This window comes from Phlebotomus papatasi, chromosome 3 (genome assembly GCF_024763615.1).
Source record: "Phlebotomus papatasi isolate M1 chromosome 3, Ppap_2.1, whole genome shotgun sequence".
In the NCBI taxonomy this organism is placed as follows: domain Eukaryota; kingdom Metazoa; phylum Arthropoda; class Insecta; order Diptera; family Psychodidae; genus Phlebotomus; species Phlebotomus papatasi.
The window spans coordinates 56,021,330-56,035,598 of NC_077224.1; the positions used below are offsets into that span (position 1 = coordinate 56,021,330).

At 32.2% G+C, this 14,269-nt stretch overlaps 1 protein-coding gene across 1 annotated transcript in view; it reads right to left on the bottom strand.

The window, feature by feature from the left end:
- LOC129806882 (ubiquitin-like protein 3) overlaps nt 1–14,264 on the bottom strand; it is a 67,526-nt gene extending 53,262 nt beyond the window's left edge. The window contains exon 1 of the mRNA XM_055855698.1: nt 13,231–14,264. Within this exon, the coding sequence (XP_055711673.1) occupies nt 13,231–13,260 (30 nt within the window). The 5' untranslated portion in view covers nt 13,261–14,264. The remainder of the gene's footprint in view (nt 1–13,230) is intronic.
- Nucleotides 14,265–14,269: the final 5 nt, after the last annotated feature.

A 14,269-nucleotide genomic window follows, 5' to 3' on the forward strand; every position in this document is an offset into this window, starting at 1 on the left:
GAGGTCGAAAATTGTCAAAAGGAATCAAAACTTGATTAACCCATGGTGTCATTTTTTAAAGTCAACCAACTTGTTTAGCAATTAGAGTGCGATATTGTCTCCTTTTGTTAACGGTAGACAAAAAGAGGTCGGTAGTTGTCAAAGAGATACAAAAATTTGTCAAATCAAGAAAAATATTAGGTGTGATTCCTTCTAATCACACCTATTAATCGACTTGTCTAACAAAATAATCACCCCGTTGGTCAAAAAGAGGTTAGCCGACAAGACCAACAAAGATTTTGGCATTTTACTGCTCAAACTCAAATAGAGAGAGCAGTTATGTAATCCCCTTTTTTCAACTTCAGGCACGACAAGTGGCCAAACGATAAGAGATATTGAGCTTCTATCTTCGACGACCCCCCTCATCAGTCAACATTATCTAGGACAGGACAGTCTTTTTTCCTTCCCCCACCCCTCCTTCCCATGCACAATCAAGTTTTTTGGGCTCATTCCGAAAACGGCCCCTAGAATTTCTTTTATTTTTGAATATGTTTTGGAGGTACTTTAAGGTGAATATTTTGTCCTTAGATACCTGATCGAAAAATATTTGAATATCGAATTTTCGAAAGTCAAAGTTTAACTACTTTGGAGGGCCTATTTTTGAACCGATTTGCTTAATTTGGATTTTTTTTAATCATGAAATTTCCAACCTGTATACTTCGGACTTAATCGGTAATGAAACGGTAATGTACCCGTAAATGATGCATCTCTCTCGGATTTACTTTTTTATTTGTCCGCATGCTTGTTACTCATTCTGAAATATTCTAAAATTTATTTTTCTTAAGCATTTTTTTATTCGGAATGGTTTTTTTTTAACTTATGAACCAATGTAATTGCACCAAAAAGCATGTGAAAAGGTAATACACGGGGAGCTTTTCTCTCTTTTCTTCTTGACCCTCGCATTAGTAAAAGTGGGAACCACCCCCATGACAAGTTGACTTTTTTATACAGAGCTATTTGAAGCAACCACATAAATTGATCTCGGATTCAGCTCACAATGCTCTGAGGAAATTACTTAAACAAAAATCTAATATATAGTTATCCCCCTACATTATTGTACCGAATGCAGATAAATTCACATACATATTTGTATGTAAAAATTAGTTAAAATCATGAGGGGGGTCTCTTAACGACTCAAAGTTAGTATCTCTAACCGTTTGGCTTCAAGGTCCCATAATTAACAACCAAAAATCGTTAAAATCTTTCTCCGAAAACTTCATAAAATTCGACAAATAATATATTGCTTCCCTGTGAACACTGAGAGAAATCTGAAAAAGTTAAAATAACATTCAGGAAACGTTAATTTTACCTTGCACAATTGACCCGAAATCAGTGTAAATATTATGCTTTTTAGGTGTATTATGGGTTAAAATTACTCTTTTTCATGTTAATTTTACACTTAAAATGATGTAAAATTAACACTAAAAAATGTTGATATATTTTTACACCTAAAAAGTGTTAATGTTACGAGGAAAAAAAAGTTAATCGCACTCCCTTTTTTTCTCTCTGTGAAGTTGAAGAAATAATATGGAAAAAAGGCTGCCAAAAAAACTACACGATCTTACGCTTTAAGTTTCATCTGAAGCAATAATTCAATCTGAACCAACTTTGGGAGTTACTTTTAAAGTTTCCCCACAAAACAATCTAATGCCCTCAACTTATTTGCAATCAAATATAAATCGATTTTCATACACCTTTCACCACACAATTCCTAACCGTGTACCATTAAACATTAAAAGTAATTCTCCTTGGAATTTTATTGCTCTCCTCCTCTACGCAAATAATGAAGATTGTATTCTAAAATAGATCATATTCTCTTTTAAATATACTGTGTATTACTTTTGTAACAATTTTACAAATTTACCACAGACCGCACACATTTAAAAAAAATATATATGTAAATTTCAAAATAATTGTATTCTCTCATATTCAAAACATTGCAAATTCATGGAATTGTCTGTGTTTGTTTTCTCGGCAAATACATAATTCTTGTGAAAAATTCAATCAACTTTGCTGGATTTTTTTTTATTATATATGTATTTCCATATGTAAAACCCATTCTCGGGAGCAAATCCACACTTTTTTCGTGGTTTTTACATTTCACTTCACTGACAAAAGTGTTGCACAATAGCAAAACCACATGAGAAATGAATTAAGAAGAGAAGAGAAAACCATTTCAGCACATTGCAATGAGAATTGCTCCATTGAGGAAAAATTCTGAAATGTCTTTTCAGAGAGTGATTGTGCAAAAAAAAAGCCACAGTGAGCATATAATAATAAGAGAAGAAAAAAAGCTCTCTTGTGGTGCTGAAACATTAAATAGAAATCATTTTGTGAAATTTTCATTGTTGACACTTTTCTTGATGTTATATTGTAAAGTGCAAATATACCATACAGAAAAAATGCTCTCCACAGCTTTCCCACAATAACAACAACAAAAAAAACATGTCATGCACATTTAATAGGAAATAATTGAAGAAATTTCCATGGATGATTGAAGAAAAATCTCGAAGACAAGTGCAATTGAAGGAAAAAAAACCAGGCAGCATATTTCTTAATCGATTTTCCAGAGACACCAAAAGAACTAGTTAATCTTCTCACTGATTACCGTTACAGAAACTCATTTTACACACAGTCAAACACACAATTCATTCACTTCTTGAGATTCTCTTTTATATGCCCAATAGGAGAGCATAAGAAAAAAATATACAATAATAAAAAAAGAAGCAAGTGCCAATGATCCAGTCGTTCACTCCCCATGGAGAAATTTTTCTCTTTATATTATTTTTTTCTTTCCCTTCTCCTATATAAATATATACAGATATATATTTATATACTTCACAAGTAGTGTCTCATTTCAGGAATAAAACCCAGTGAATCTCATGCTGGGTGACACCAAAATGTCTGTGTTCACTCCACTGTGTAATAAAATGTGTATTTAATTTTATATTTCTACATACACCACTCACTCTCAACTGTGAAGGATAATCCCTCGTGAGAATGGTGCTCTAATGGATTTTGTAATAAATTGTATTAATTTACTGAAATGGAAGTTGTATAATTCAAAATTTACTTTTAAACAGTCATACTGCCAGAGGTTTACCTTTAATTGTTTCAAGAACTCTGCAAGTGTAGATTTTATTTATTTTTTTCTTTTGGGAGGATGGACAGGAAACCCCATGAGGTTTGGTGGAGTAGCAGAAAGAAAAAGTGCCTCACATGGAAAAATGCCAAGTTTGAGGAAGGAAATTAATACACCTTGACCCTCTTATTCATGATCGCAATATTTAATCATAATAATTTTCAAATATACAACTCGACAATTTGTTAAGCAAAAGAACCAAGGTACTTTGGCAATACAAGCAATATTGTGCTACTTGGGCAATATATCTTCAAGGAAATTATTATAATATCCAAAATTGAAATGCAACAATGTTTTTTGAAAAAAAGACCAATATAACATCTCGATTTTTAGATATTACATAACTGTGTGAATTAACTCCCATTGAAACTAAAAATTAAAGTACAACGCCGTATTATACCGTAAATGAGGATGGAACAATCTCACGACATCATTACTTTGGATATTACAATGTTTTTTTTTAATTAATAATTACTATTTAGAAATTGTGTAGTTAAAATTTATTAAACCTATCTTATTAGGGTAAGTGTACCATATTCCCGCCAGCATGCAATTCCGGCCACCTTTTTTGTTCCTCGAATTTCTATGAATTTTTAGTTTTTGTTTTTTTTTAGAAACTAGAGATTATACAATGCAAAAAAAAAAAAAACAAAAAATGTAGCTTCGACAAACGAGATGATGTGAAAAAGACATTGAAAAAATTCCCGAAGGGCAAAGAACTATGAGAATGAAAGTGGTCGAAATAGGCCACCAAACTACGTCTACATTTTTATTCATTCTAAAATATATCGTCGGTTGCCTCAGCAGAATGATTTTAGAGAAAATGAAGACGATAAACTGTCTACAAGGTTCCAAGCAACACTCCTTAAAGAAAAAGGAGTAAAAAATTCAATTTATATTAAAAATATTGCATTTCAAACTTGAGACTTTGGCGCTTGCCTTCAACTATTCCGAAATTTGGCACACTTATCCTACATCCAATTAATATGACATTGTTTCATTAATCTACTTTACCTAAAAGGATATATGTTCACAATTTATATCCCAAATGGTACAGAAAGGCTACCAATAGGTAATTAAACACGGTTCTTTGACACTAGAGAATTAGAAACTTTCGGAAACAAGACTAATTCGCTAAAACCACACCGAAAGCTTTAGCTAAAACTGTATGTCAGGGAGTTTTTCTCTCTATTAGTACATATTTATATATTATTATTTTATATATCAAATAATTCAATTTACTAGACAGAAGAAATCCCTAACAAGAAATATAGCTTTTTATTCTACTATCAAACGTAATACAGGGACTGTGCTAAATTTCGGACAGCTTGTATCTTCGGACATTTGTTTCTATTTCTCAAAAGTCCACAACAAAACAGAAAAGCATTGCCTTTACAAATGAAATACTATAGGAAATCCTTGAAAGAGTCCAAGAAAGACAAGGGACTACGAAAAACTTAGTGTCCGATATTACACACACAATGGTCTTTCTATATGACAAATTGTTCCATATAAAATCAACAAAAAATTTCAATTTGTATTAATAATATTACATTTCAAAATTGGAAATTTGGGGCTTACACAAATGCAATATGTCCGAAATTTGGAACAGTTCCCATATTACAATAAAAATAATAGCAAAAACAGAAACCACACGATATAAGTCTTTACTCGTACATTTTTAAAATACCTTGTTAAGAACCATTCCCAGAATATCTTTTATTTACCTATACGTGTCAATTAAAGACACTCATTTTGAGGTTTTGTGCGTGAATGAATGAAAATCCGTGATTCCCCGAATACACAAATACCACTTTCTGCTCTTTTTTTTAAATTTTATTTCAAGGCATCTTCTCACTCTCTTTGGATTCTCCCAGTTATCCTCTATTTATATTTATAAAATATAACTCAATATTTTTAAATTGGATAAATGCATGTGATGATCCCAACCCATTGAGACCCCACGCTGAGGAAATTTACACACCAAGGCATTGAGTAGTTGGATGCTTAAGGTGATTGACACACAGAGTATAACTCTGGGAAGGCAAGATAGAAAGATTTTTCCTCTGGAGTACAAACAAACAAAATCTACAACATGTATGTCACATCACAGAGAATCTTGATGAATCCAATAAAAATATTTTCATTAAGTTCTAGTATTTTCTCTCTCACTCTTCCACTTAGTCCTTATATTCTCAAATCGCATATAATTGACCCAAGACTTCAAATAACAACAGCTAGAAAAAGAAACAACTCTAAGACTTTTTAATTAAATTCTATGAGTACTTTCTTACAACAGACACTTCTTCTGACTTTTTTTTTCATTCGTTGAAAAATTAGAACGTATAAGTGAATACATTGTAAACAATTACAAACAATTTAATTTCTTTCTTATATAAAGTTATAAAGAAAAAACAAGAATTTCGTCAAACAGAAATTCCCTCGAAGCAAAAAAATCTACCAAAGATATGTAAGAGATGTTGTAAGTCCTTGTTTTAAAAAAAAATCATGTTTAGAACTTTATTAGGTCACAATAAGACTATAAATTTGTGGTATGAGACAAAAGTATTACACTTGAGAATATTTAGATAACCTGGGAAGATAAATGGGATTCAGACGATTATATAAATTTATCATATTGTTTGGAAGAAACTTTTAATCCAACTCCCCAGTCTCAGTTTAATCTCACTAAGCTCTAATTAAAAGAACCAACATGGAATTCTAGCATTTGCAACTCGTAAAACTCCCCCAAATAAACATTACCTACTCAACAGTGTTCTCATCTAAAATTTTACCAAATATATACACAGCAACTTCCTCTCCCAATAAAGACATAATAGAAGAAAGAAAAATGAAAATTCTCAAATAGCAAATGATCAATGTTCAATTGGCACCAAAGCTTGAGGAGGAAATGAACGAAGTAAAGCTCTTAAAACCATCCATTTCCTCGTGACGTGAGAAGAAATAATTCACAAGAAATCGACCGGAGATTCCGCCTTCACGTGAAAATTAATCAAGACAAGACACATTGCATTTCAGATCAACTGAATATCTTATTAGAATTCCTTTCTCAGCTGAATATGTGATTTCATTTACAGCACAATAAAAAGGAGACGACACAAATACAAAAGAAAAGTCACTTTTTTCTGGTATTCTTTCTCATGAATTGAGATGCAAAACTCCTTGGAAATTTATGCTAATTCAGTCATATTGAAGATCCATCAGATAAATCAAAAGTGAATGAATATTGAGAGAATAACAGACATACTATATACATACATACACATATATTATTTGCTTGTGAAGATATACCGAAGGATACCAGTAATGGGGATCTCAAGAGGAATGTCTGACAAAAGGATACAAAAAGCTGTCCACATTTGGAATAATAAAATGATGGATAGAGTGATAAAAACTCTGTTTTTCAAATCAAAATTGAATAAAATCTTGAAATGATCTCTACAGCTTTAAGACCAAATTGAGAACATTTTGGCTCGGGTTCAATATCAAATTAAATATTGCTCTATAAAGTTTCGCAAAACCAACTATTAATCAAATTTAGAGAATTTAAAAACAACCAAAATATTCATGAAATTATTATTGCAATATTTTCAAAACAAAAATATATTGGGGTAAGTGTGCCAAATTCCGACCGGCTTGCAATTCCGGCCACTTTTTTTGTTCCTCGAATTTCGAAGAATTTTTAGTTTTTGCATACTCTAGAGATCATACAATGCAAAAAATAACAAAAATGTCGTTTCGACAAATGAGATAATGTGAAAAAGACACTGGAAAAATTCTGGGAAGACAAGAAACTATAATAATAATAATAATATTTATTGTTTCATGCCCATAGTACACATAAGATACATCTAGGACCATACATAAATACATCTAGGACTATACATAAGAATGAAGGTGGCCGAAATAGGCCAGCAAAGCTGTGTCTACATTTTTATTCATTTAAAAATGGAATAAAAATGATTTGAGTGAAAATGAAGACGATAAACTGCCTATGAGGTTCCAAGAAACACTCCTTAAGAAGAAAGAATAAAAAATTCAATTTGTATTAAAAAATATTACAATTCAAACTTGAGACTTTGTCGCTTGCACGCAACTATGCCGAAATTTGGCACTGTTACCCCATTTCTAAGAGCCAATATACATACAAAAAGAAATTCAAAAGAAGTAAAGAAAAGCTCAAACATCACATTAAATAATTTAAAACTCAAACTGGAGTTTTATAATAAATTTATAATAAATTTTGGCAATCGACCAAAATGACTATTTTCCAATACATTTCATTAAATTATAGTTAATTTGGATTAAATTCATTGCTGTAAACATTCACATTATTAATTAACCGAACAAAATTACGTTATGGACTAATTTAGTGTTATTTATAGTTTTATGTTTTATTAAGTTGTTCTTTTCAATGTTTTTATGTCACTGGTTTTTAATCTAGTTCTTTAAAACAATAGGATTGCTTTTAAGAATAAGATTTTTTTTTTGTTTTTTAATCACATCTTAATCTGCAACTATGAAGTTTTGTGTTATAGTTATGTTTAAATTATTAAGCGTTATATTTATTACAGTATAGTTTTTAATTAAAAAAAACTTATAAAAGAAGAACCAATATTTAAAAAAATATTTTTAAAGTTGTAATCGCAGTCGCAGCTACACCATTTCGAATTAAATTCGAAATGAAAAAAATGGAAAAATTAATAAATAAACAATCAATGCTACCAACAACAACGATATATTAAAAACCGAGTTTGGTTTGAGAAAGCATAAGCCTTTAAAGGAGAGAAATAAAGCATGTCTATGAAATAAAATACTTCCCGAAAACATGAAGGTGGTATCTCTAATCGTTAGACTCTAGACCCTAAAAAATAGGAGAAACTGCACTACCTTCAGAGGACTCAAGCTTCGAACAACTAATATTGTTTTGCTATATGTTCTTAATTCATTTGACCCATTATAATTAATATTTTAACAGCCAGTCGTGTCTCAAATTTCCTATAATAAAATGTCATTGGTTAAATTCATTATAAGATCATAGAAAAAAATGAACTGTCGGAAGCTTCAGTCGTCCGAATGTAGCGCGCTTTCCCCTAAATGAACCAACAACAGTGATATCTCTCAATCGAAATTATCGAAGCACAACACATTCATTTGGTGTCAGTTTTCAGATGGTAGAATTAAAGATTCTTATTGGAAATTATTATTTCACGATAATTATCTTTTGTCGCTAATTAAGGCAAAAAAATTCTAAGTAAATCCAATTGACAAAATAGCAGATTCGAATTGTGCTCCTGTAAATTTGAACGAATGATGTGTAATTCTTCACAAAACTTCATATTCACAATTTTTCTCAGTTTCAAAGACGCAGTCACGCAGATATAGAAATTGAATAATAAAAATTATAATAATCCTACATGTAATTTTCTTATTAAAATTCTAAGAATTGAATATGCACATGAAAGGATTATCAAGAAGAAAAATTTATGTTAAAACTCTATGTTTAATGTTGAATTCCCTAACCCTTTTAATTTTCGATAAAAAAGGTTCTTTCTAAATTAAATGGAAGTTCTATTTTGCCCACTGTTCAAAATTTTATTTTTAGTATTCGGTTTAGTGCGGCCTCATTATGTATTGTATTTGTTATGAAATTGTCTAATTGCTACCATTTAGAGCTTAAACATGTTTTTTGGAAGACGAATTACCTATCTCAAAAAGAGAAAATCTTCCTTTTGAAACTCGTCATTAGGAGTGTATTCACTAAAACAATTTTAGAAGGAAAATAAACAAGAGATTGTAAAAAATCTCAGCTAAAATTCAGCAAATTTCGTTTGATTCCAAAGGGGCAAATTCGATAAAATACTCCCCAGAATACATTATACCTTCTTCAGACTAGAGGTTTAACCTCATTCACGGATGTCTCTTATTTTCAAACAAAAGCAAAATAATCGAATATCAAATGATTTTAAGCGTCTTTTTCGTATCACAGATAAAATAAATATTTAAACATATTCGTTGGAATCAAATCCATATCCTTTTTGTCCTTTTTTGTGATCACCCGGGAACTAGGCAAAATTTTTAAATGCCATTACTAAGTTTCTTATGGATCGAAAAACATTTCTCATTTGTTGGTGTTTGTTATTTTCCAAAAATATGAAATACCTATTTCAGAGCAAATTCCCTAAAGATAAGTCAGAAAATATCTTTTAAAACGTATACGTGAAGCATACATAAATGTTGAGATTCATCTTTAAATCGATCGGAGGACCATCAATATAATTTTCATTTACATCCCCAATCAAGCCTTATTACGAAATTCTTAGTTTTCCTTTTAAGAATAAAATTTTTGTTTCTATTTATTTCCATCTAATTAGATGAACAAAATTGTAGTTCTAAGTGGTGCCTATCGTCTGGTTTTAATGGATTTTTAATATTTTGTTTAGTTTGTTTTATATAATTTTTTACAAACTCACTCTAAGACTATTTTTTTTTGCTCATTTTTAGAGAAACTCCAATTTACACCCTGAAGGAGTGGTTTTAGAAAGTTTTTTATAAAAATTGAAGTACATCTAATGACCTTTCCAAAGGACCCATATTTTTTTTTAAGTTCTGTTCACTAGAACCTGAGATACAATGAATAATGTAATGTAAAGCAGAAAAAAATATAAAACTATTAATTAAAACAAATTGAGACGTGATTGAGCAAAACCGAAACCATATTCTTAATCAGGGGACTCGACTCTATCAAACGTACCATGTGAGATCTCTGAGACAGAAAAAAGTTGTCAATTTTTTGCATAGTGTTATTCTACGAATCGAAACGTAATGTAAAATACGACAAAATGTTTTTTTCTTGTTATAAAATTCTCCCAAAAATTAAATTTCTGTTTTTTCTAAAATCTTTAGGTCAAGGATTAGTTTAACTCATCAGTTAACAGGCAATATTTAGTTTTTGGATTTCGAACGCCTCCGAAAATCAAAGCGCAACAGCAATTTTTTTTATATTTTTAAAAGAAAATTTCAAAAAATATAGTTTAAATATTGTTGAGCTTAAAATAAACATTTTTTTATGTTGAAAAAAAATAGATAAAACGATAGTAGCTTTTTAGTCTTTTTAAACTACGTTACCTCTCAATCCCTAAATGAAAATTTGTCCAAAAATGTAAGTTTAAAGATCGTAGGGGAGATTGGGGTAAAATTAGCCAGGGGTAGAATTAGACAATGGATTTTTTTTCGTTTCCCTTAAAATGTACATTGAGCAAAATATTTTTTAATGAAAGTGGGAACACAGCCCTATATTCTCAGAAATATTAGATGAGATCATATATTCTGTCACTAGAAGAGGTCGAAAGTTTGGAGTGGTATATCTCAGCTCCTGATGAACATAATTGGATGGGTGAACTATTGTTGAAAAGCTTGGTTCATTAGCTTTTAGAATCTGGTATACTTAATCTGCTATGGATAAACCATGGTCATCCAGAACCATTTATGTCGAAGAAGACACTTTTTGCAACGTCTTTTTTGGCCATCTACTTCTGGGACCAGGAGTGACCCACTTTTGTCGCACAAGGACTATTTGTTAGAGGAACTGAAATGGTACAATTTGTGGTAGAAATTTTTTTTTTTTTTTTGGACATCTTACTTTTTTTTTTATTCATCGACTTTTGCAAGAATTTTAAAGTGTTAAACGCAAGGAAAAAATTCCAGAAATCCTAAAAGAGTGGTTTCTGGAGGGGAAGGATAGACGTGGGGATGAAATTGATGTGATATTTGGATTCCTTGGATCAACTTATGGGGGAGTACTTAGAACATTACAAGTCGATATCTTCATTAGTTTATCCAGAAAATGAGATAGAAGGATTTCTGTCATTTTTTTTTCTATGCGTGTAAAATGTTAAAATTCTTGCAAAAGTCGATGAATAAAAAAAAGTAAGATGTCCAAAAAAAAATTTCTACCACAAATTGTACCATTTGAGTTCCTGTAACAAATAGTCCTTGTGCGACAAAAGTGGGTCACTCCTGGTCCCAGAAGTAGATGGCCAAAAAAGACGTTGCAAAAAGTGTCTTCTTCGACATAAATTGTTCTGGATGACCATGGTTTATCCATAGCAGATTAAGTATACCAGATTCTAAAAGCTTATGAACCAAGCTTTTCAACAATAGTTTACTCATCCAATTATGTTCATCAGGAGCTGAGATATACCACTCCAAACTTTCAACCTCTTCTAGTGACAGAATATATGATCTCATCCAATATTTATAAATATGATCCTTTTATCCTAGAATTTAGGAGTATTTTTATAAAATTAGTATAAAATTGTAATTTTGATGTTACAGTTTTTGGCCCAGCATTTTGTTTTCTGAGTTTCAGATCAAGATGTCATAATTCTACTTTGTTTCTGGATTAACAAAGTTAATTAAAAGATATTTTTCACTTGGATAATAATTATCTCCTTTTTTTATATAAGATGAGAATCACTGAAACAGCCCTCGGGGCAGATGTAGCCACTCTGCCGTGGCAGGCTTAAGCTACCAATGATTTTTTACTAATACACGGATAATTGTTAGATAAAAAAGTACTATTGATATTCCTAGCAATATTGTCACTTGGATGTACGATTTATGAAATAGATTTTTTCAGGATGTTTTCATCAATTTTGACTCAATTACAAAAATTGCATAAAAAAGTCAGCTAAAGCCTTATCCTTTAAGTTTTAGTCACATATTTAGCATTAGTGGGCTTCAGTGTATCAAGTGAAACAATATTTGGTATCTCCAATTTAATATTTCGTTTAGAAAACTGGTGGCTATCAGTACCCCAAAAATGGCTATATCTACCCAGACCGGGATAGTTGTAGCCAATGTGTCGCACTTTTTTTTATTGTCCCTCTCTAGAAAAAGTCAAGGATTTTCGAGCTTTGAACTACACGGTTGCAGCCAATATCCTAATGCTACTTATGAAACATAAAAACATTAGACAAAGCTTCATTTGCTGACTAAATCTGCCCCTTTCTCCCCTATTACGGGATTTGCACCAAATAAGACTTAGCCGTATGATTTAATTACTCTAATTTCTTATTAACCAAGATTTTCTGCAAAACCAGTAAAATTTCTTGTTATTTAGGATTTTGAAACCTTCGGGAACAGGCTTAATCCCCTAGTCTGAAGACCACTTAAAACGGTCCGGAAAAGTTAACAAATCAAAACAATTTAGCTATTTTAATAAACTTCAGACCTAATGACTTTTTCAGGGAACAAAGTTAAGCCTTTACTCTGAATCCCGTGTAAAACTCGAGTGAAAAATATCAAAATTGAGTTCTTCAATCAGGCATTTTAATTGGAAGATCAATATTTTTTTTTAATTAACAAACTCTTTGACTGTAATAAATCATCAGTTCTGTCGGATGCCCTTACCGCCTGGCCCTATTTCCACCCCTTTTGACTTTGTGCCATTTATTTTAAAACCCAGCAACGAGTGAATGTACAAAAAGGGACAACCTGGTGGGTGTTTTAATGATTTTATTTACCTATTAGTGCGATTGTGCATTGAGTGTTTCGCTGCAGTTTTCCTGCTTGCCTTTTCAAAGGTGTGTCACTCAAATCAACATGTTTGAGCCTCCCCCAAACCCCCTTGGAACCTGCCACCGCGACGTCAGTGAGAAATCAATAGAGATAGCCCCAATGCCAATATTTCATGCAGATGCTCAATAATTGATGGGTGTGTTTCTGATGTTGGAGTTTTGAGGATGAGGGAATGGGTATTTTTGTGCAAGTGCCAGCAGAAACAACAACAAAAAAATGAGCTGGGAATCCTTCAAAATGTCACGAAAATTGCTTGCGGTGGCTATTTTTGGGGCTCTCTCTCTGACGGAGGTTTCAATAAAAGCACACACACAACACAGTCAACTTTATCAGCTGACTGGGATAGCTTCCTCGGGTCAGTTCTCCCAATCTCTGGGGTATTTTTTTTTTTTAATCTTCATTTCAAACAAAGGCAATATTGAACCAGGTAGATGGAAGAGACTTACCTTATCTGCAGGTATATTTTTTGAAGACATTTTTGCCACAGATATTCCTTCGGTAGACACACACAGGAAATGATTCAATGAATTTCTTGGGAACGAAAATCCTTCACTGATTCTATTTTTTTTTCTCTGGCCTAAAATTGGCACCCAAAAACACCAAAACACAAAGACTCCCGGATTGTCTTTTGTGTCCACAAAAAAAATGCACTTTTTTGTTGGCTTGGTCAGGTAAATCTGCTGGATACTGAAGTCACTGGGAGTTGGATTGATGTTACCAGGCTGCTGCAAGCCAGGAAGGCTGATAATGCAATTTTGCCAAAGGAGGATGCAACAAAATTCCAGATTTTGCCCTTTCCTCCACACGATCTTTCGTGGATTTTCACAATATTGCGACAGCCACTTTCTCCCAAGAGTCTTCTTGACCAGAATCACCCCCAAATTATCTCACAATTGAGCCCTTTTATGAAATAACTCACACTGAAATTGCAGCTTAAATTTGCATAGATTTTCCTTCACTGCGCACTGAAATTTTCACGGACTTTCCACAGACCACTTTTCTTTTTTGCCTCACTTTTCCCCATCCGTCAATGCAGAAAAAAGAAAACAGCCACAATCCTCCTACCGCAGGATCATACTTTAATTGTGTCCTGGTACAATATATTTCTGTTTGATGGGTTGCCACAAAAGCACAGGAAAAAAAACTGACTGGGAAACACCTCAAGAAGAGTCTTGGAGTGTTTTTCTTTTGGAACAAGAAAATCTAGCAGCCCGTGTAGATTTTTTCTCTCGCTCTCGCGCTTTTGTGCTTGAAAAACTAGGACACGCAAAATATCACTTCTACAGGGTATTATCCCAATAATTTCCAAATGGATCAACTTGTATACACTACCACCACTCACTTTGGATACTTTCCATCACTTTTCACCTCAACATTATCCATTTTCAGCGAGTTTTCGACTGCGATTGAGGTGCAGATGAATTTTCGTTCGACCTCTTCTCTGTCAACTTTTTTTGCATTTCAGCGCCACCTACGATGGTGAAC